This window comes from Falco naumanni, chromosome 1 (assembly GCF_017639655.2).
Source record: "Falco naumanni isolate bFalNau1 chromosome 1, bFalNau1.pat, whole genome shotgun sequence".
Classification (NCBI taxonomy): Eukaryota; Metazoa; Chordata; class Aves; order Falconiformes; family Falconidae; genus Falco; species Falco naumanni.
In genome coordinates, this window is record NC_054054.1 from 78,526,880 (window position 1) to 78,550,082 (window position 23,203).

The window sequence follows — 23,203 nt, forward strand, 5'->3', positions numbered from 1 at the left end:
TTGTTAAGTTGTCTTCTAACACAAGCATGAAGTTCAAACAACAGTTTCATGGGCATTTAAAGGTTTTTTTATTCAAAATATCATTGAAATAAGGGTAAAATTGATATATAATAAAAGCGAGACAAATTTGTCTATACAATATTGATAAGGTTGTCTTCTTATTAGATTGACTTTTGTCTTTTTAAATGTTTCCCTTGGAAGGGACATATGCTGTAGGCCTTAACTTCTGGTGAGTTGTTCTGTATCTTAGCACTTTAGGTACTTACACCTGGGGTAGTACCACCTCAAAACCACTGGTGGGACATCTGTGTTTGATACTACTTTAATAACGTTGCCCTTAGCAATGCCTATTAGGAATGTTGGCTATTGTTTTCCAGTTATGGAAGTGCACTATTTGTTGTTTGTAGACTGTTAAGGGAAGGCCATTCTACAGGAGACAGCAAAACTACAGAAGACTTCCTCTTTTGTTAATCTGCAGTAAATGCAGTAAGTAGCAGAACCTGAAGTAGTGAGACCATTGCACTTGGTCTAAGTTTCATTTAAAATATTAACACTTAGAAGCAGGAGGACTAAAATGGCAATACTTACAATAGACAGTTATGACCATTCATTGCATTTGTCATAAAAAAAGATTATAACACAACGATCTGTTAACATGGTAGAGCTAATTTAGTGCAAAAATTGCAGAACTGTTTCAATACGTATCCTAGCAATGTTTCTTAAAAGAGTCAGGTAAAGCATTCCAGACGAAAGATTCAGAGCATTTTAGAATTATGTTTGGTTGTGAATTTCAGTTACATTTGCCTGCAAAGGCAGTTTTACAAGTCAGCAAATTTGGCACCCTTTTTCGATTCTCAGCAAGTCCCACCTATTAATTCAATTAATGTAGAGAAATTTAACCCTGACTCAGTTTGGAATATTCTGTAATTGGTGGCAAATATATATTAACAAACTGCACCCTGACACTTTTTTTCTGTAATAAGGGAGGTTTTTAATTTCTGCTTCGCAACTGGCTTCACTGTTAGCCGTGAAGTAGAGAAGGCAGAAGGTACAGAACTGGTACAGCTCTCAGAGCACGGAAAAGCTGATTTGCAAACACATACATCCTGCCAGAAGACACAACATTAAATCACTAGAACTGCCTCCATATGCCTAAATACAGTTACTTCTTACTTTTCTACCCATCTAACAAATGAATGCAGAAGACACTGACATTCCAGGCACCTTCCAAAACATGCTCTGAAAAGCTCTGAAGTTACATTTACCTAATAAAGGTCTAAAGACTAAAATTGAAGGACCGCAGCACTTCAGAGACACTGGCTGCTCAGGAAACATTTGACTAGGCGTTTCCCTCCTCTGTTCTTCTAACTTTAGAGAAAAAGTAAGATTTAACAAAAAGGAGGCTGTGTCTGTCAGAGGTGCTAGAAAAGCCAAGTATCAAAGAATAACAGGAAGTATTTTCTTCCTACTGTCCAATAAAAGCAGACCTAATCATGATCCTTCTTATATTCAAAGCATTTCAATTATACACTGTCATTCTATTGATTATTGGATCCAAATTCCTTATCATCTGTCATCACTTCTTTTCTTGTCACATTTATTTTATGGAGTAGTATTCAACACCTGCATGGAGTTCACACTCACAGTTTCAGTCCATCTTTGTAACTTCTTTTTGCATACTCTGCAGTTGATTCTGAGTCTTCTTATTCCATGAGAGATTTGACGTGCAACACACATTCCAAATAAAAATACTTTAAAAAACTCCAGCCAGCCCATCCCTGTATTGCCTAAAAGCAGGAATTGCCTTTACAGCAATTTCTTATCTCAGAAAATGTTGTTTTGAAGTAAATCTTCATATGCAGTGTGTGTCCAAACCATTATTGTGGTCTTTGGCCATTAAGTGTCAAACAAATACTGATGAAACTGTATCTGCTATACCTACAAATGAAATAATAATAATAAAAAAATTAATAAATACTGGAAGTGGAAACTTGCCAGAAATAAGTTTTCAGAATTCATATAATGCCATCTATGCCATGACAGTCGGTGAACTGCTGGGGGCAGGCAGGGAATCAGCTGCAGTCCTTTTATTTCTCCCTTGCCTGACACTGTTTATAGCTGAGATCAACTCTCCTCCTCCCTCTGCTTTCATGTTCAAAACTTTACATCCTTTCTGAGGACTCAGCATTGGTCCAATCTCGGCACTGAAAAGCCCTCTAAACTTTGATATCCTCTTCCTTTCTAATCACATGCATTAGCAACGTACAGACAATATGAAGCTATGCAGCTTTGAAAGCTCACCAAGAGACTAGAGATCACAAATCCTATTACACGACACATTTTTGTACATATATACAAACACAGAATGAACTAGGCTTTTATTCATGCTCAGTTCTTTTTTGTACTGTACTCTTTCCAGCACTGAAAGCCAAGTCTGACAACAGCCTGGGAAGGTATCAAAGGGTGATGGCTCTTACACCCTCCAAAGTGGTGTCACAGCACCTATAAACCAGAAGACATCATCTATGGGGTAAAGAGAGAAACTACTGGCCTTTGCAGGATGTTCTTGGATGGCATACTACAGAAAATGTGCAAGAGCCTGCTTTTTGAAAGATGAGATATTGAAAACAGCACATCTGTTCTTCCTGACCACCTCTACAATTGAGTTGCTTTAATTAGCACTACTTCTAAACTTCTCTTTGCAAATAGTGTGTTTATACAACAACAGTCAGAACAAAAGTTTCAGCAACATGGAAAAGCTATGATGGGATACATTGTCCTGATCTTTACCGAGTGCAGGCAAATGCAGTATTATCTATTCTTATTTGCAGATGGCTTACATCATCTTAACACCTTTTACAATGACTGAGAGCTACTTTGAAACCTACGCGGAAGGAAAAGCCAAGAGAAGACCTCCAGTGTTAATCTAACAGACAAAAATTCAATGGACACACACCACACTACCTGGTAGTCCGATCCCAGCAATTTGGCTCAGCAATCTTTGCCGGTAAACAGGAGCTTCACCTGCCTTACCTCCATATCCAGCAATTTAGAAGACACTGGGTATTTAACACTACATAACCCCCTCAAACACCAAGAAAAATCTCATGCAAATGGTAAAGAGGGCAGGTGGAAGTAGCACTAAAAGTTATACCTCTGCCCTGCAAGAAAAGCCACAAGCAGGGTACACGATTCCCAAGCAGAGGCAGATCCACTTTCCAGATCGGTTTGTTTTACCTGTACTGAGGATAGCAACAGCACTAACCTCCAACCACGATACGTGACCGTGCGCTTTACAATGCGATCACCTCTATATGGTAAGGTACAATAGCGCTTTATTGGTTGTGCCGTATCCAGCTTTATCTTTGCATAGTTTTTTCAAGCATTCAAATATATGGCTTGGTTGAACCGGCAACCACTTCAATTTACTGGACTCATCTAACCTCTTTTAAAACACAGCAATCCCTTGTATTTCCTCTCTCAGGATCCCACTAGATCACTTTAAGTACATGAAGAAACATATCCCAGCATGTGGCCTTTATCACTTGAAATATTTTTTGTCAGACTTACCACAGATATTGCCGCCTATCTTAACACGAACATAGCCATCTATTCCCCATGTAGGCCCCCAAGAGTTCTGTACAATCCAGTAAGGGATGCTACCTGGAAGAGAAATTTTCATCAATGAGCGACCACCCAAGATTTGGGAAGCGTAAAAACCATCTAACATTCTACAGCGTTAATTACTATTTTAATATCTCGTCATTTCTGACAGTTTGATGATGTAGTACAGTGAAACCTACTGTTGTGCACACAGAGGACAGAGCTAATATTCCAGAGTTGAACAGACTGGATATATCCTCTGCTAGTGTAAAGAAACACAGCCATGTTCTTGCCTTTACAAGGACATGAAGTCCCACAGAAGTGAAGGAGGCCAGACAAGAAGAGTTTTCCTCCTGCGATCAGGCTGCATTTCCAGAACCGATATGACACCAAACCAAACAGATTTTAACAGAACACCCAGTCCTGGATTTTAATAATTTGCCCTACAGGAGGCAAGTTGCAAATAAGAGAAGAAAGACAAAAAACTACTGATTTGAAGTTCAGTTGATGGAAACGCACCTGTTCTGTCAAAACCAGTGATAAGAACAGCGTGATTTGCTCTTCCACTGGAGCAGTGATATTGTATGATCCCACCAAGATAATCCTGCCAGCTAACTGCATCTACTGTTACTGCCAAAGGGCCCCAGTTAACAAGCATCCTCATCATTTCTTCTTCTTGACCACTGTGAAAGAAGTGATTGATAATGCCTAGTTACTTAAGTTAGCACACTAAAGCAATCTGAGAGGTGGTAATCTAAAATGAAATAATTAAACTGTTTCCTCTTGAGTTCTACACACCACATAACATACATCAATAAATACATATTTCATATAATACAATACAGTAACATAAATATAGGGCACAAAGACTATGGGAAAGGTGCAGATCCAAAGATATGATCCTATTGAAAAGAAGCAGGTTTCTGGGTAAAGTCAGTGGGCAATGGTGAGCACTACATACCTTTTATACATCACTCCTCTTGATTAAAAACAGCTTTGGACAAACCACTAGCCTGTATTATTACTTCCCACTCTTTTTTTCAAACATGCAGAAGTACCTCTTATATCATACCTAATAATACACTAAAATACGTATCTCAAACATTACAAAACATAAGACATTACCACTATGGGATATCTACCATTAGCATCGTCATATGGTTTTACTTATGTAATATAATGGAACAGGAAATCTTTATCACTGCATGATATGTGCAATAACTGAATTTGGCAAATACAGACTGGCAAAGCTGTAATTGATTTTAGTTATTTATATCTGGCAGTAATTCAATTCCTAGTCAAAACTGTATTTCCTGTCTTTAAGTTCAGTATGCAGCTGTATTGTGCTAATAAAAATCAGAAACAAACTTTCTTGGTACAGAAACCTAAAAAGTTACCAGCTGTCTTTACAAAATTCAGTTGACAGCACTGTTTGTAAAGTTATGGACTGGAGGAGGATGCAGATGGGTATACAAATGAATGAATACTGAAATAACTGAATACTTCCTAACTTTTATCAACAAATTCCACTTACTATGGGTAGGATTTACCATTTCTGATACTTTAGCAGTGTAATGTTCACTTAGAATATATTAAAAATTTTAAGTGACTAAACGTTCCAGTTTAAACATAGCCAATGTAAAAGACATAATCTGAAGACACAGACTTAAGCTTTCTAGTTCAAATAGGCTTAATGATGACAGGGTTGAGCAGATTCATTGTGGCAAACCTTAACTCTCAAAAATGTTATGTGTTAATTCTTATCCAGTACACAGCTACATAACTGATGCAATCAACTTCATAACCTTTGGCCGGTCAATGCACTATTGGCTCTAGCTTATTTCACAGTTACTGAACGCAGAAGGAAAAGTACAGCAAATAAAAAGAATCAATAGCAGCTACCTGAAGTCATATGCAGCAAATCCCGTTATTGAAACTCCAAAATCTGAGTGACCAAAATAATGGCACAGTCCTGTCTGAGCTTTGAAAGTATATTCTGAATCTCTCACGAGTTTTACTTTTGTCTGCAAGAAGATAAATGAATGAGAACATAACACATTTGACTTTAACACTAAAAAGCTCAAAATACATTGAAAATGACCACAGAACTCACTCAAAAGTCAGTGTGCTCTGGGCGAGATCAGAAATAAGAATGTTATGCTGCGAAATACGGTATTAGCTATCTTTAGTTTCCTTGTTTGTGGAGAAAGCTTCAGAAGGGATTCACAAGTCTTTAAAAAATGAATGAAATTTACAAGGTCTCTGGTTTAAACTAGCCTTATGAGCAATCTCATCAGTTTCAAGACACAGAGACTATGCATTCATTTAATGAATGACTATTCTTTCCCTTCAAATGACACCCACACACAAAATTACCCTCTCCTTGGGACAGTTCAAGACTACAAGTATCCCAAGAACAGTTATATAAAATACTGAAATTAAGTCAAATTCTGTTATTGGCATGAAATCCTCACACGAGTATAAAACATATTATAACGGCTGCCACAGTTCCAAGTCCAGCTACAAAGCTATTGCATCAACATTTTATACTTTTCTTGTCTTCTGCAGCACAGTCTGTTTATGACAGTGTCTTCTCCAGTCCAATTCATTTGTAGTTCCTCTGTGGTCAAGCAAAAGGGAATTTTGCTTCAGATGAATCTAGATGAATATCCTCAGTCTTTCTTGAAATGCAAATTAAACAAGTATCTAGACTGTTATTAGCCAGAGTTATATGACCCTTCAGCATAATTACAGTTTCTTAAAAGAAAAAAATAATTTCTTTTTAAAAACTTAAATAACCATGGAATTCTTCTAATATTCCTATACTCAAACTGTTGTACTAGAGTGCTTTTTAAAGATACTAAAATGTTTCTGCTGATGTATAGTAACGTACATTTTGCATTTTTCATGAACGTTAGCTACAACTAAAGTAGAAACTATGTCTGTGTTTTCATTGCTTTGGGTTGCAAGTGAAACAATGGTAAAAGCAGTGAATTTTATTCTGAGGTTCTCCACACTTGTGGCATGATTTTAGTGTTTGCAACAGGAACCACAGAAATTTGAAAGCAGAATTATCTTAACATCCCTCCTCTTCCCCAAATGCTGGTGGTTAAACTGGACACTTAAATCCACAAAACGACACATGGATAAATGGCTCCTCCTACACTGGCACTGTATGTCTCAGTTCTGATTTAATTCAGTGGCAATACTGTAGGTTTCAAGGAACGTTACTTTCAACCCCTATGGGTTGATTTGTTATTCACAAAAACATATATAGACCAGAAAATTCCAATCAAATTTCAATTCTGCTTGAACTGCTTGACTCTAGGTTAAATAAATAAGCACACATACATACGCAAACACATGCATATGTGTATATATATATACCTGCACACCCATACATAAAAAAAAATAAAAAATAAAATCATACGACCTTACACTGCACTTTCCCCATCACTTTTTCCCAGTAAACAGGAATGATAACAGGAAAGCTAAGAAAGGGTTTGAGATTTATGAAAAGTTTCAAACCTGGTTCAGCCAACTCAAAGCACTAACAGTGGATCCCCCGCTGCAGCCATAATTATTGTATGAACAGTCAATAACCTGCTGTATGCTGAGTTCTTCCAGGTTATTTCCTTTAATTGCATAGGCAGACTCTATACTACCCACAACGCTGAAAGCCCAGCAGCCTCCACACTGGTACAAAGAGAAAGTAAACGGGGGAAAAACAAAAGTCAGGTTTGATTTTGAAGCCTCATGTGAAAAGGGAAAAAAAAAAAAAGTTGAAAGGCTCTTCTCTAATGCTCGTTTACTACATTTTCCTTGAACTTTGTTTTTAAGGCAATAATACAGAAATTTAAGCAGCCATTTAAAATGAACTGTTTCCCTCCCCCCAGCCCCCACCCCCCGTACTTTCTGAAAGCTAGAACTGCATTATTGGTGTCTCATTTTAAGGATTCCTTCCAAATTAATTTTTGGCCTTTATGACAGCATCTGAAGATGCTTTTTGCTGTGAGATATTTATTTTCTTAAAGAAGGATTGGGTCTCAGGATTCAATAATTTTTAAACCGCATTAAACAGTAAGTTTTTGAAAAGGATGCACTTAAGGACAGTCTATAATGCTGCACAGTCTGAATAATTCTTTAGAAATGTATTAGATGACAGTTTAAGAAACAGTAAACTGAAAATAAACATAAAACAAAATTCTTAGACAGTAACAGAATCTATACTGCAGTTCTAGGCTCTTTAAACTGCGGCACTTAAAATAGGAAGCTGAATTTATTCCTAGGTAAGGTCCAGGTCACACTGTGTGAAGCACAGAAAGGAAAGTCACTGGGTATTTATCAGCTTGCTTGTTTCTTACCAGTGACCATAGTCACTTTGGGATAAACTGTAATCCTGTGGGGTCTGGTTATCTTCCTACCATGAATGCATCCCCCGAGGTGTTCAATGGTAAAGATGTAGGTGGTGACCAGCCACAGGCATTCAATCATGACAGAAAACAACAGCAAAGGATCTATACACATCCAGGTGAAACTGGGGGATGACGCCAGGTACTGAACTTAGCTCAGTCTCTTCAGGAAAACACAAAATACACATTGAGCAAAATATTTGCAGATTTAGTTAACTAGATCAAAAAAACGTATTGCACACAGTTTATAACTGTGTAATTTCTAAATGCACAACAGTTACACCTCATGCGTTTAAGTCTAATCCCATTTTGCATAAAATGTGATGTGACTTTGCATATGTTCAGTGGGCCATGCTTGTGCCAGCTCTCCAAGGAGTCTTGAGGCAGTGCTGGTCCCTTCCAAAACCCTCACTGTGCTCTGCAACTTACCTGCTGAAACTGCCTCTGAGCAGTGCTTGAGAATCACAAAAGGAAAACACCAGGACTTACTGTCTGCTGATTTCTCACTTCTGCAATGACTTTCTTATCCCTCCAGTCAAACTTCTTTGGCAAAGGTTTTTCCTCTCCCTTTGGCAATTTCACGTATCTGGGAAGTTTGCGAGGTATGCTTCTTAAGTAAATAGCTAAACAAAATACAAACATCTATAAATCTACTAAGAAAACCCCACAAACTACTGTTTTACTAGAAACCCAAGAGGAAACTTTGATCTGTAGTTACAATCATGAGATTACATCACATTCCCAAATACATAGAAAACTAATGTATTTCAAAATATTCATTGTACTCCAGAATGAATGTAAATATTCCTAGAGTTCTAGAAAGAACAGAAATATCTCAAGTAGGCAATGAATGTATGTACAAAGCATGAAGATTTACTAGCTGATCAATAACCATTCCATAAAACAAATCTTGTTTGAAATTTTTCTACATTTTACTTACTGAAAAATATGACTTTATTTTAGTCAAGCAAAAAGAGAAAAATAAGAGAATAACGTATAGATTCCGAAAGACAAGCAAATTGCTAGTTTTTCACTAAAAAAAGCTGCTTAGTTATTTAAAATTTAAAAAGGTGCAAAATCCCTCAATGAATAGAATTAAGAGCAGACTTGAACAGCAAGAAGGGAAGACTAGGATAATTTACTTTGTAAAAAGAAATTGTGTCATATTGCTCCTGAAAGTCATGGCTATCCTAGTACAGCCAGGGACCTTAAAGCATTGTTTGGATTGTAGTCAGTTTCGTCTTGGGGGTGTACTTGAGAACCTTGTGTATTTTCCAGTTTTAAAACTGTTGCAAATGAAGAAGGCTTTAAGATCCTGTGAGAAGGAATAAGGAGAAAGGAAGGAGAAGGAATAGTGTATGTATTAAATCGCATTCAGGCTCTGGGCAATTCAACATTGCAAGACCAGAGAAACACAGGATCAGACTCCTAGAATCATTTAGGCTGGAAAAGACCCTTAAGATCATTGAGTCCAACCATGTGATGTCCTTATACTGAGGTGCCCAAAACTACACACAGTATTTGAGGTGAGTGCAGTGCAGGGTGGGCCCATCCCTTCCTCGGCCGGATAGCTGTGCTGGGCTTGGTGCACCCCAGGAAACAATTGTTGTATTCTTCCAAAGTACTTACAGTTTGGTGCCAGACATTGTAAACTAGCTTACTATCAGCACTGGGACAATCCATAAATGTTAAAGACACAAGGTTCTGGGTAAAAAAAAGAAAAATAAAAGAAAAGGCAATAGCAGCAGCCAGAAAATGTACCTTTGAACTCTTCAGGAAACAGGTGAGAAAACTGATTTATTCCATAGAAAGCAGTTGTATTATCTTTTGATGATGAATTCAGTAACCTAATTCTTTTAGCACTTTCCTGAAGGAAAAAGAAATATTAGTGGGCATTATTAACTTAGCAGTAGTGACAAAACCATAAGAGCAGAGAAAGAAGAGGTTTGCACCAGTAAACATGAACCTGGGTAACAAGACAGCTGCTCCCCTCAGATCCACCGTGGATTCCCAGCAAACCAATATAAATGCCATTAGACAGATTTCAACTCCAAGAAAGACACCAAATAAGCATTTAATGTTAAGGGCACTGACGGTAAAAAAATGGTATGAGACAGCCGAACCAGCCAAGCCAAGAAGAAATTGTGTCCAAGCCATCTGATGGCCTCTTCCAGCAGCACAACAAACCTTGTGGTTCAGAGAGACTTAAAAATCTCATGTGAGAGCTAACCCTGTATCGCTTCACCTCCTCATAAAGCAAAAGGGCAGTATAACGGCCTAGAGACATTTTAAAATTAACCTATAAGTTAGCAGGAATCCTAGATGTCTGGAAACCATGGGTTTGACCTACAAAAGCAAGACAATGAGACACCCCCACCCCCCTCTGCTGCAGACAAAGTTCGACACGAAGCCTAAAGACGCTTAACGCCACTTTTTTACGCAGACTTCACCGCAGCGCTGAGCGAGTGCGTGCGGGCAGCACCGCCTGGGCCGCCCCGGGGGGAAAGGGAGGCACTGCCGGGGGCGGGGCCGCCCCGAACCCCTGCGAAACGGCCCCAGCGGCCACCGCCGAGCGGCCGGAGCCGGGGGCGCGGGAGGGCTGGGCCCGCCTCCGCCACCGCCGCGGCCCCAGGCTGCCACCTGGCGCCGGCGCGGGGAAGGGGCGGGGGGCAGCGGCCACCCCCGGGCGGCGGTTCGGGGGAAGCCCAGCGGGCAGGGCCGAGGAAAACGAAACTACAACGGACGCCGGAGCGGGTGGCGGCACTCCGGGGCTGTGCCGTGCCACCTTCCTCCGCCCGCCAGCCACCCGCTTAGCGGCGGCACCTCACACCCCTCCTCCTCCTCCGGCGGAGCCCGCAGTGTCCGTGCGGGCAGGGACACCTACCCGGAGGGCCGCCGCCGCTTCCTTCTCCCGGCCGCTTCCGTCCCACGGAGGGCGGCCCTGACTGCCGCCGCCCTCCTCCCCGGGCCGGGTGCCTGCCGGCGGCAGGAGAGCACAGGTGCCGGCCCGCAGCAGGCAGCAAAGAAGCGCCAGCACCCTCAGGGGGAGGCGGGGGCCAGCGCCGCTCCCCGCCATGCCGCGCCGGGCAGCGAGAACCGCTCCCTGCCGGCTCCCCGGGCGGCGCCCCGCCCCTGACCGCCCTGTCATGGCGGGGTGGGGCCTCGGGGGCGCTTCCTCACCCGGCGCCTGTGGGCCGGGCTGCTGTCGTGGGGCAAAGGGGGCTGACACCTCCTCTCCTCCCAGCCTGCGGCCAGAGGCAGCCCCCAGCCTCCCCCCCGCAGCGGGTCTGGGGCAGGCGGGCGCGGGGGGCCGCGGCGCGAAATGGTGGCTGCCCGGCAGCCGCGCCTGTCGCGCCGCCTGCGAGGGCTGGTCGCGCTCCCACCGGCGCTGGGGCCGGTGCTGCCCGCGGGCTCCCGCCGCCCGGCGTGCGGTGTGGCGCTGCGCGTGGCGGCGCGCGGAGGGGCGCGCAGGGCAGCGGATGAGGCGGGAAGAGGCGCCGGGCGTTAACTCGTGGGTTAGAGGTTAACGGCAGGCCTTCACTGAGAGGGAAGCTGGTTGGTACCGGCAAACCGGGCACACAGCGGGAAGGGGAAGGCGCCCTGGCTGCTTTGGGGCGGCAGAAACAGAGCTTTAGCGAGGGGAGCATTGGTGGGGAGGGAAGGGCTACCCCGTGTTACACACCCAGTGCCCGCAGCCGCTGGTGCCCGGCGCGACTGGTTTGTGTTGCAGAAAAGATTTGAGGGAAACCTGTGTGGGCTTCGGGTGGCTCATGGTTTTCCTTACAGACCAGTCATCTGCAGGTACTCGAGCAAGCAGGTTAGTGCTTGGCGTTTAAAACTCCAGTGTCAGTTAACACAGTCCTTTTTGTTAATTTCCATCGCCAGGTATTTTTACACAGTTAAGCAGAACGTTTCTTTAAACCTACTCTGTGTTTGGGTTGTCTCCGTTGCTTTTCTCCCGACCATCCCATTACCACAGCGCGGTGCCCTGCCCTGTGGTGCTGGTAGCGATCCTCACAGCGCCGTGTTTGGAAAACACGAGGCTTCCCTTGTGCTGAAATTTTAAGTTACACTTGTGAAGTTTTTGTGCTGCCATTGCTGTGTTGTGTAACACCAAACTCGTGTTGGAGTATGGGCTTTGTAAAGGGTGAGGTGGAGGATTGTGCCAGTGTGTTCTTTTTGCAGCATTTTTATCTAATAATATAAGTTTGAAAGAGAAACGATGCTGTATGAAACCCAGGAGATCCGTGTATCTGTAACTTGTAACAGTAGGTGCATACAGAGCTGGCAAGTAAAAGACAGGGGGTTAAACTGATGCCTGAGGTGGGTGGGAGGGTGGGTGAGGGCAGCCCCGCTGGGTGACCTGCACACCTCACTGCCCTGTCACCCCCTAGGCGCGCTGACTTCTGAGAACTGGATTTTTTGTTAGCATTCCTCTCTGGGATGGTAAGGCTGCCTGTTTTTTTGGGAGGTACAGGTAGCTTCAGCAATCTGAGTGCGTGACTGATGCCTGGCATCTCCCTGGTGGTGACTGGAGAAGGATTTGAATAACTTTAATCAGCAGCACTACAGAGTCTTCTATGTTAGGTAAGCGTTTAACCCCTCTTCCCCCCTTCACATAAAATGGTGTTTTGCTCTTTTCTGTCACCAGAATGGCAGAAGTGTTCTGGTGTTGGCTGTCCTCATGCTGCATTTACTGTTTTTTAAAAAATTGAACAAATATAAAGCAATTTTACAAAAAAACCCTCACTTTTCTAAAATGAGACTACTGTACCAGAGCTGTTACCTGTCGGGGAAGGGAGAACAGCCCTCAGTACTTTAGTTATGGGATGGCAACAGTTCTTTCCAGTCCACCCTGCTGATAACGGAGCATTGGTGTTTATTTGCAGAACACTTACCGTGCAGGTACATTTTCTTAATGATGGAAAGAAAAATGGATTATTCTGCTTTATAGCCTAGAGTTCTGTGTAGAGAAGGGAGAGTTTAACATACTGTCGTTACTGAGAAGTTGAGGCATTTTAAAGGCATTCATATGGTGGGATGTAGATTAACGATTGATCAATCATGGTAGTTCAGGCAGTATAAATGAAAGTTTATGATCTGATCCCACCCAATAGCTCATGTCTAGGGTTGAACAAATGTGGGAATCATGATCCATCTCTACCTTTGCCTTCCCCCTCCTGTGGAATGACTGCTGGGGGACTGACTGATCTGTCACCACTTTTGGTATGGGAGGGCTATTCATGGCTTTTAGCCAGAGTAGGAAAGAGCTTGATAACAGGGCAGATTTTATTGGTTATCCTGATATGTTTTATCATTGTAAACCCAGCATTGACATAAGAGATATTACTACAACTTATTACAAACTTGTATTGACATCATGAGGTCTAGGAGCAGTGTAGGGACTGGATAGGATTAAGACAATAACACAAGAAGTGAATGGTGAAACCTTTTAAAGGGTGGTCTGAACCTCAGCAGCCAAATCCTGAGGCAAAGTCCATCAAACTGTGACTCTGGGCACTGAGACCCTCAGGACAAGTGCAGGGCAGCGGCTGGTGGGAGTGTCAAAGGAAAGCTCAGTATGGGAACCACACCTTGGATGTACTGATCACAAGTAACAGGAGCCTTAGTGCAACTGTCACGTGATTTTATTCTGTACAGTATAGTATAATGGAACAGGAAAGAAGTTACTTTGCCAGTCAGCATAAGCAACTGAAATTAGCTTTGACAAAAAGTAAGTTTTGAAATAAAGTGTTTTTCCACCAGGCTAACATTATCAGCTTTCACTAAATACTAAAAGTATGCTAGCTTTGAAATCTATTGCTTGGAAATGATGATTATCTCCAACTGAATACATTTTCTTATTTTGTTATATAGTAATTAAATGCTAAACCAGTCAACTTAGCTTTACTGGAAAAAAAGATACATTTTCTGTTATTTTTCAGTTATTATTTCATGGACTATGTCTCATCCATAACCAGAGAAGCTGTTGTGCTTGGAGGAGCGATTTTATTTTTTATGCAGACTTCAAGAGTTACTTTTCCTGTGAAACACATGAGGGCAGCAGAGGACTTCTGGAAAGGTAGTTGCAAAACCATGCGGTTTTATTTGTTATTTTAATTAAAATAAATAAATAAACACCAAATAAACAAACAAAATATACCTATTTTTCCAAAATAGGAGGAAATATACCAGACTGATTTGCATTAAAAATTCTGTACAGCATAGCAAGAGGAAAAAGTGTGTTTCTTCTGGATTTGCCCTCTCTGCACTGTGTAGGTGGGCCAATTTATCTTGTTCAAGGGGAGAGTGTTAAAAAAGTCAGTGTCTCCTCTGATGACTGGCTCAGGGAGAATAGAAATGTAACAGACAGCAAAAGGTAGGCGACTGACAGCCAAAGTGTTTCAGAATGCTTTATTTTTCCACTGAACTACCATGCTATTAAAGCATTTCGTACTTGTCCTTAGATGAACACAATCCCACCAAAATGCATGGAGAGCTCTGTCTATAGGCACACAGTCACTGTTCTGTTTTAAATTACTCCAGTGTAAATCTAGTTTTGCTTCATTAAGATAAAAGAAATTACACTGGTAAAAATATCAGAATCAGGCCTATAAAAAGGAATAGGGTGTAAAGGTTGTGGGTTTTTTTTTGACTGGTTGGTTGGGTTTTTTAAAGATTTTATTGATGTCGATTTGTATTGTTTCATTGACACAGGTAAGCCATACAGGTCATGCAAGACAGGTGATTAAAATCTTTTTATGCATGGGTACACTTTGTTTCTATTGCAAGATTTTTTTCAGAAGATCTGGTTTAGAATTTTATATTTTAAAACATTTATTTTTAAATATATTTTAATGGCATTTTACATATCTCTTTATTATTCTGGCTACTCATTAGAAGCACTTCATGAGTCCAAACGGTGCATACGAAAGGAAGAAGCAATAATGAATATATATTTAGGAATCTCTAAACTCATTGTAAAGTGTTTTTCTTTAAAAGAACCTATTCCTTTATTAAGAGGATTTATTTCTCATCAAATGCAAAACACCCATTTCTCAAATTACTTGTAACTTATAGCAGTATAATTAGTGGGTGGATTTTCATAGTACTACAGGGTCAGAGTGAGAGAGCATCTTAATATTTAGTATACTGGCTTCCCCCCCCCAGTGATCTTTGCATAGCTGTGTGAAATAGTTAATTGACTCTTGTTAGGCAGCTTAGCTTCAGTGTCCTTTGACCTCTATGTTATGTTTATAATTATTGTAGCAAACAATGGCAAAATACAATAAATTAGTTCTGAGTTGAAGACAGGTCTTCCAAGGATGGGTACTGCTGCTGCTAAGGGCAGTAACGAGGTGTGCTAATGGACCTGTGGGGAGAGGGGATGCCTTTCACTTTGATAGGTATCTACATAACAGCAGTTTGGACTTCTGCCTTTTGCATGCATATACAATGTTTAACAAATAGAAAATAGGTCCCTTTGTGTAGTGTAGTCCTTGGTCTCAGAGAGAAATAATCTAAATCTGGCAGCAGGTGGAGCTGAGCGCCTTTTCTTAAAAAGTCTTGGGGGGGAAATTATTTCAGGATACGTCTAAGGATTGATTTATTTTAAGACCTTGCAGAGGTGTTGTTTGCTAATATAGTTGCACTGGTAACAATTATTAAAATGCAAGTGACAGTTGCAATCTGGGGATGCAATCTGGTCCTGTTTAAGCCAATGTGAGGGTAAGTAAGCGGTGTTTCTGTAGCTAGCATTCCAAAGTTGTCTTTTCTGAGCCCCGAGGTAGACTTTGAAGTTTGTGAGAAGCAGGGAAAATTACACATGGTAATAGTTGGGTTTGCAGGAGTAACCAAGCTGTGCAAGGAATTGCCTTAGCTAGATTGTGATAAACAACTGTGTTGACCATGAGGTCTCTCCTGGTAGAGCTATCTTTCTTTGCAAATGATGTAAGAACTGTAGGACCTGCTTCTTCAAACCTGACTCTTCTGTATCTCAGTTGAATATCCTGAACACCAGTAAGTCTCTAGCTCTTTTTTTATTTTTTTTTGTTCTTCAGTCTTGTCAGTAGGAGATGAATTATGAATGAAGAAGGCTGGCAGTGGAGCTAATAATTCAAATCAAATGGTGAATCAAAATTTGAAAATGCAGAAAGATATGGTTAGGAGCAACATCCTTTCTGAGTGAGACTGAAGTAAAGAAGTCTTGACAGTTTTAGGGAGATGAGGATTGGCATTTAGAATGGTGGCCGTGCCATTTCTAATTTTCTGTCCTCATTGCCATTCCCAATTGCCAGTATGGATAATAACTTGACATTAAGTATTCTCAGCTGAGAGAAATTCTCAGATCCAGGTCTTTCAAATCTTACTTTCCTGTTAACTTTTTTTCTTTTAAAGATTTAATTATCCCCAGAAAGTGGGGTAAGTGGTCAGCTTTTCAGGAAGAAATTCAGGATCTATTGGGTGCAGCCTGGTTTAAGGGCATAAGCATTGATAATCTTAGATTCACTTTAGTTGTTCCTGTTTCTTCCATCAAATGGTTTTGACTATAATGGGAGGTGGACAAAGTGTTTGTAAGTACAATTAATATTGTTTTGCAGAATCCACTTTACAAATTTCTGTAAAACCTCTAGTTAATTTGTTTGTACATCCTTCGTTAATTACTTCGTGAATTCATCAGTGACTCTGTTGGTAGAAGGACTTGCCAAATTTAAGTAAAATGAGAAACAAAGAAGAAAGTACCATTCAGGAATAATCCAGGTATTTATATCCTAAATAGAGTTTTGCACTACTTTTTGGAGGATGTAGTTACTGACTTTCTCCAGTGTTTTATATATATGTATATATATATAAACTCACAACTGCTGTTGAATCTAGCCCAACCCTATATTCTCTGTGTTCTGTATACGATGCCTTCCACTTCTGTTTTACTGTGGAACTTAAAAGGACTGATTTTTCCAATCACATTGATGAGAATCAGTTGTGACTATTACTGCTACGATTATACCACTATTGAAATTATACCTTGTCCCTGTTGTGTTCTATATCCGTAGATTTCCAGTGCTTTTTGTGGGAAGGTCAGCAGTGTAAAACCAAGGTCAGATTTGCACCTCAGGCATGAGGTCTGTGTTCATGACTAACCTGTACACAGAAATAGGAGGTCTGTTTTGCATCAGCAGCTGACTTCAGTCTAGCTCAGATTTTGTTGTTAATGTGCCACATGCTGTTAAGGTGGGGCAGAAAGTAAAGTCATTGCAAGAAGAAATACCGTTTTTATTGTGTTGAAGTTTTGGTGGAAGGTTATTTATTTATTTATTTATTTTGGTTTTGTGTTGGGGTTTTTTTTTTGTTGCTTTAGGTATTGTTCTAACAGAAAGCTTTTATGCAAGAGGAGTGACTTTCCTGTATTCCCCACTGCTGCTTGTGTGCAATTCACCCCTGTGTTGTCACCGTTTCCGTACGTGCTGCTGAAGGTGCTAAGCTTTTCTGAAGTCTTACAGCTTTTATAAACTAGGAGGGTAGGACCCAGCTGCCTGTTGTGAGTGGGAGGATTAGTATGCAGGAAAACAGATTTGGGGAAAAAGTGAGGACTAGGACTGTGCCCTTGTCTTCCTCTTTTGTTACTATAGGGAGCATGTAACCTGCCATGGTTGTCATCTTCAGCCAGCATCTACAGCCAGTGCATCAGTACTATGTCATTGTCCTGGTATTTTAGTCCTCAGATCCTGAGTGGTACTGCAAACACACCTAGGGAATTCCTATCTTTGTCTCATTTCAGTTTGCCTATCTATGCAGTGTTTTTAACTCAAAGAGCAATGCTTGAGCTATTACATTTTTGATCATTTTACTTCTGTCCATTTTAAACTTTATTGTGTTATTCTAGTATCTGTTTGCTTGTTGGCTTTTTTCTTGATAATGAAACCTTCTACAGGTGTCGGTTAGGATGTGTATGTGCATTTATATATGCAAACATGATCAAACAGTAAATACTAATAAGTATTGAATACTTACAAATATTTTAAGTTAAAATAGAATGTGTTTCAAAGCATGGAGCTGCTAACAAAGATATGTGCTGAATATTTATAAGGGACATGTTGGAAAAGTTCACTTGCTGAAGGACAAGGAAGTGAACTGGATGACAGATAAGGATCCTTGACTTTTATTTCTGTGACTCCATGATTGTTTTTCCATTCTAATCCCTTCCTTATTCTGGGCTATTTGCTGTTCAGTTGTAAGAACTGATTTTGCTATTTGGGAAGAAAAAAGTGCAGTAGGAATGCATCATATACAGTTATTATGCTTATTAAAAATCTGGAGCCAAGAAAGAGGCAAAAATGCTTTTATTATGCAGAAAGACAAAATACTTTAGGGTTCATATAGGTTTCCTTTTACAAAAATTAATCATTTTATGAATCAGAATTTGAGCATATTTGGAAGTTGGGGATCATAGGAAAATTAAGTGTCAGTTAAGCAAATCAGTGCTGGGCTTATAGTTGTTTATGTAATTTTTGGACTTGGAATGTTATTTTAACAGTCAACATTTATTTGAAATTATGTTAAATTAAGCTGATTCTTTTCTTAAGACTATAAACAAAAGTATCATTCCACTACTATTCTCTGGGCCCAGCGGTGGGTTTAGATAGTGTCAAGCAGGGGGAGCCCCATTTAAGCGAGCGTGGAATTATACTGGTGCAAAATTAATGCCATGGTGAGCACAGTTGAGCCTTGTATATTTATCTTGGTTATGGACCTTGAACTTTTATCTACAGCTTGTCAGGGGGAAGAGAAAAATCCTGTTACAGCTTCTAGTTTTCCTCTTATAAACCAATAGTGTCAGCCTCCTGTGTAAGACCATACATGGCAGTGCAAGTGGAGTTTCCCAGACGATTTAATTATGTTGTTTTGAAAAATTTAGATGATGTCAGGAACTGTTGCACAAAGAAACAGTGTTTCCTTAATTGCTCAAGTATTTATTGTATTGGGGGTAATTTAAAACATGACAGATTACTTTTAGCTTTACTTTTTACTTTACCCTTTCTCTTTTAGCAAAACTTAATCCTAGTTTTAAAAGGATACTTCCAAGTCTGGCTTATTCTGTTTCATGAGGATACTGCACTGCTTTTCTAATGTTCCCGGGAAGTAGAAGCTTTATTGGTCGTATTTTTATAAAGCAGTTTCTTAATAATGCGCTTAAGATTCCCTGGTCTATACCTCGTAACTTCTCAGATGTAGCTGAGCACAAAGGAGAACTGGAGAGGGAATTTCTTTTGAAAATCCTGATCATGGCAAGTGTTACATGTTACTTTCTAAGAAGGAAAATTTTCATATATCTCAGCTTTTCCTTGGGAGATTGAGAGTTTGTTCAATTTGAAGCCCTTTATCCTAGAGATCATTGAAAATATCATTCTTTATAAAGTACTCAAGAAGTACATTCTGCTTTTAAAAACAGCATTTGACATTTAAATTTTTGTCTTAATTTTTTTCTAATGCATTTTATTTACCAGGCTAGCCATGTACACAGCATTTGTTGCCATAGCTGAGTATCTGAAGAGTGTAAAACTACATTGTGGTAGAATTTGAGGGAAACTAATCCTTACTTATTAGATGTGAGAGATTTAATGACTATGTCTCAGTGAAAATTAACAACATTGCTGTAACATATTTTTAAATTACTTTTGTTAAATAGATTGAGGTAATTCTTAAGGGAACATATTGTCTGAAGAAATAAATATGTATGTAGATGATGCTCAAGCTAAAACTGTGAAAGCTATGTTGTATCTCTTTAAATTTAAACCTGTCAATATTGTCTAGGTGTGTGTACAAAGTTATTGGTATGTCTGGGTTGTAATACTATTGGTGAAATGTAGCATCTTAACTAGGTTTTTTGTGTGCTTGTGTAGTCGCTACTGGCGAGTTTAGGCATGATACTCGTGGACAGACGTGAATGGGTGAGATAGGTACACGCTCTGACTTCTCTGACAGAGAAGCAACTAGTTCTGCTTATTGTTTGTGATGGACTGCTGTTTTCTCTGGAGTAGAGCACGGCTCTTTATTGACAGGTTACCATGTATGGATGCATAGCGTTTTTATTTTGAGGTTGAGATGCTTATTTTTCCTTTTAACTTGAACAGAATTTGTCTCTGGGGTGGCTAAAGGAGTTGTAACCTTGCTACCAGGCTAGAGCCAACACCAGATGTACTGCTGCTTTTGGTTGATGGTGAACATGTTGCAACAATCTTAATGTTTTCTATGCTTGAAACACAGTTTGTCTCATGGAGTTATTCATGCTCAAGAATTTTGAGATGACTGAAAACTTAGTGAAAATCGAGGATGTGTTTAGAATATGATTCTTAAACTGATGTACTTCACTTTGATGATCAGAAGAGGAATTTTTTCAGCCAACACCACCATTTATTCCCAGCCAAAATGAATGCAAAGAGAGTATATACTGCTACCAAATTAGATTTCACATTTGTTGACTGCAGAAGTAAATGAGCAGTAACGAGTGCTTAGTAGTTTGTTATTATGGACCTTTGTGGTCCAGCATTAGGAGGAATATGCATTACCTGAAACATGGTCTGTATTTAAAGCGCAAACTGGCTGGCCCTAGCAATTAAATAGCTATTTTATTTATTCAAAAAGCTATGTTATTTGCCTTAACAATTTATTGTAATTTGGAGCCAATGTTACGGTAAAATGTGTGCAATTAAAATGGAAACTAACTGTTGGGGCACAAGGTGCTTACTTAAGCCCAGTTTCAGAGCTTTCAGGAACTTGTTTTCCCCAGCAGGCCTGCCAGATTACACTCTGCCCTTGCTAATTACACAGGCGCAGTCTGCCTTAAACAGTGCTGGGTGTGGGTCAGTGCTGCATTTGAATTACCGGCAGATTTCTTCTTTCTTTATAAAGAGGGGTACATTTAGCTGGACCCTGCAACCACAGTGCCCTAGCTATAACCTGTGAACTCCTCTTTGCCATGTGGTAGGCAGGTTATGAAGCAGAAATAATATGGTTATCAAAAGGTGAGATGTGCACTTTTCTTTAAGGTTGGTCTTACAGCTGTAGAACTTTATTCAAAGATTCTTGATTTTAAATCTGTGTAGATTTGGGTTAATTTTGCTCTTTTGTTTTACCTTTATTCAAGGGAATTTAATAATTCTCATTCTTCTGTTCTGAGTGGGATTCTGTGTAGTCAAAGGTATTCTCTGGGTCATGCAGCTGGTGGGGGGCAACGAAGGTAGCCAGCTTGGGCAGGGAGGCAATGTGAGGAAGCATGGCCAGGGAAACGGCCACAGAGTCATGATTCCCGGTAGGCCCGGCGTGGCTGTTTGTCCAGTGCACTGCAGGAAAGCAAGTGGACCTGTTAGCGTGGGGTGAATTTATCCCTTTTTATGCATCAAGAAATACCTTTTTGATGGATCCAAATGCTCTGAAGGGAGAGAGATTTCTGAGGCTATGGCCCTTTCAAGAGTTCCAGTTATATTCCACAGCAGCCAGGGCTGACTGCAGGCTTGGCAGCCACCTGTGGAAGCAGCTAGTACAGCCATCCTCTACTCAAGAGGTATCAGGTGAAACGCAGATGAAAATGGAGATGTTCATTATTTTGTTTGGACTTTGAAACAAATGGCCGATACTTTCTCATGTTCCTAATAGATTTTTCATTTTTAGTGTTGACCCTTTTAAGGTCTGCAAAGTTAAGACAAGCTTAATACCATCTTGCTTGAAAGCCAAGTATGCAATGCAATGTGCTATGTTTTCCTTGGTAATTAGAAGAATATCCCATTAGTCTGTAGTGTTTTGATTACCTTTTTTTCTAATCATCTTGGAAAGGAAAGATTTTTTTTTTCCCCAATGTCTGTTGCAAATCATATATGAAGGCAAAGATCAGCATCTGGTCTGTTTGCTATAAATTGAAGCATACATCTTTCTTAAAGTGTGATATAGTGTCTAACCAGAATAGGAAGAGCTACTGCAGCATGGAAACTTGATAAGTCATTGGTAAGTCACATGCCCCTCTGGCTTGCCTGGTTAGACTTCCTTAAATTCATTAAAAAACCCTTAAGTGGGTTTTATTCTCTGACTGCTTCTTTCTTGGTTAATCCTGCCGTGTTTGAATTATTACCTCTGAGGACTAGGAAGAGAGTCTAACAAGATGATAAAAATCTAAAAATGTCTCCATTGCTTGCCAAGTGAAATATTCCTACAAATGCATTTGGTTCATTGAAGCATCAAAGTACATACTGTTGAAGTAGTTTCTTTAATTGTAAAGAAGAACGATAAAATGGTTTGAATACAAGCTTAGCACTTGAATACTGATTTTTCATCAGAGATGACTCAAATTTTGACTTGCAACTTAGTTCTTGCCAGTTCAATTTGATTCTTGTAACTGTTTTGAAAATGAAAATGTCAGGGCAGCAACTGTATCACTAACCAAAACATGGTACTAAATTGGGTGTTCAGTGGACTTCACTGAGCAGTCTTCTGTTTTACTAGTAGGAACAAAATCTTTAAGTTAAGCAGTCCCACTAAGTTGGGAAAGAAATAATTGAAAAGGATGATTAATTTCTGATTTCTTTTCACTTTCATTTGAAATAAATTACTGTGGGGGCAATTAAGAAATTCTTCCCATGTAGTAAGTTAACTTGATTAATTGTGGTGGTCCAGAAATGACTTAGATTTATTTTTGGGTAAGTATGGTCTATCAAATTAACATTAGTAATATGTTTTCTAACAGCCTTTGAATAAACAAAGAACCCTCACTGGCACTGGTTTTATAAATGCTGTTTGTAAGTGATTTATCTTCACCTCGCTCTTTGAGGGTTTTGTCCAAGAATTAAGTGCACCTTCTACCTCATATTATTTCAAGAAGGAGAACAATTAATATATATGAGTCGGTGAGTTATGGACAAAAAACGTTCCTTTGTTGAATAGTTTTAATCTGATTAAAAGCTACTTAATGAACTATTTATAATATTTCAGTTACCGCTTTTGAAAGTACTGTGAGAAATTTTACTTTTCTGCACTGCAAATACTTACCAATAGTCCTGTGGTGTGATAAAATCCCATAGAGGGGTATAAAGCGTTGCAATAGCTTCATTGTGTTAAAGAGTTAATTTGAAGGAGAGAGTCACAAGATTTTGTTTATGTATGATCATTTAAGGAGGACATTAGAGTGGGGACTGAATAAC

The 23,203-nt window shown here is 40.0% G+C and overlaps 1 protein-coding gene and 1 long non-coding RNA gene across 5 annotated transcripts in view; one reads left to right on the forward strand and one right to left on the reverse strand.

Annotated features, from left to right (window-relative positions):
- Window positions 1–44: 44 nt before the first annotated feature.
- CTSO (cathepsin O) lies at window positions 45–11,164 on the reverse strand. Of its 3 annotated transcripts, none has more exons than XM_040600829.1 (8): window positions 10,900–11,162; window positions 9,777–9,882; window positions 8,505–8,638; window positions 7,132–7,299; window positions 5,506–5,627; window positions 4,123–4,286; window positions 3,571–3,663; window positions 45–1,938 (listed from the first exon to the last, which is right to left on the reverse strand). In XM_040600829.1, exons 1-8 carry the CDS (start codon window positions 11,089–11,091, stop codon window positions 1,904–1,906), a joined length of 1,014 nt encoding a protein of 337 aa, XP_040456763.1. In that variant the 5' UTR covers window positions 11,092–11,162; the 3' UTR covers window positions 45–1,903. The 3 variants fall into 3 exon arrangements, with proteins under 3 accessions (XP_040456763.1, XP_040456781.1, XP_040456773.1); XM_040600839.1 differs by lacking the exon at window positions 45–1,938 and adding an exon at window positions 2,354–2,502 and having other exon boundaries at window positions 10,900–11,163; XM_040600847.1 differs by lacking the exon at window positions 7,132–7,299 and having other exon boundaries at window positions 10,900–11,164.
- Window positions 11,165–11,475: 311 nt separating this feature from the next.
- Window positions 11,476–23,203, forward strand: part of LOC121091310 — a 66,376-nt gene continuing 54,648 nt past the window's right edge. The window contains exons 1-3 of one of the 2 annotated variants that reach the window (XR_005828896.1): window positions 11,478–11,832; window positions 12,493–12,602; window positions 13,961–14,097. This is a non-coding gene — a long non-coding RNA (uncharacterized LOC121091310). Of the gene's footprint in view, window positions 12,603–13,960; window positions 14,098–23,203 lie in introns of both variants that reach the window. The other variant, XR_005828895.1, reaches the window with a different exon arrangement.

Coding starts and splice junctions, on each gene's coding strand:
- CTSO (XM_040600839.1), bottom strand. CDS start 11,163: ATGACAGGGCGGTCAGGGGCGGGGCGCCGCCCGGGGAGCCGGCAGGGA. Junction 5,628..7,131: donor CTTTGAGTTGGCTGAACCAG/GTTTGAAACTTT, acceptor ATCTTCTTGCAG/ACAAAAGTAAAACTCGTGAG. Junction 3,664..4,122: donor CACTGGTTTTGACAGAACAG/GTGCGTTTCCAT, acceptor TTTCTCTTCCAG/GTAGCATCCCTTACTGGATT.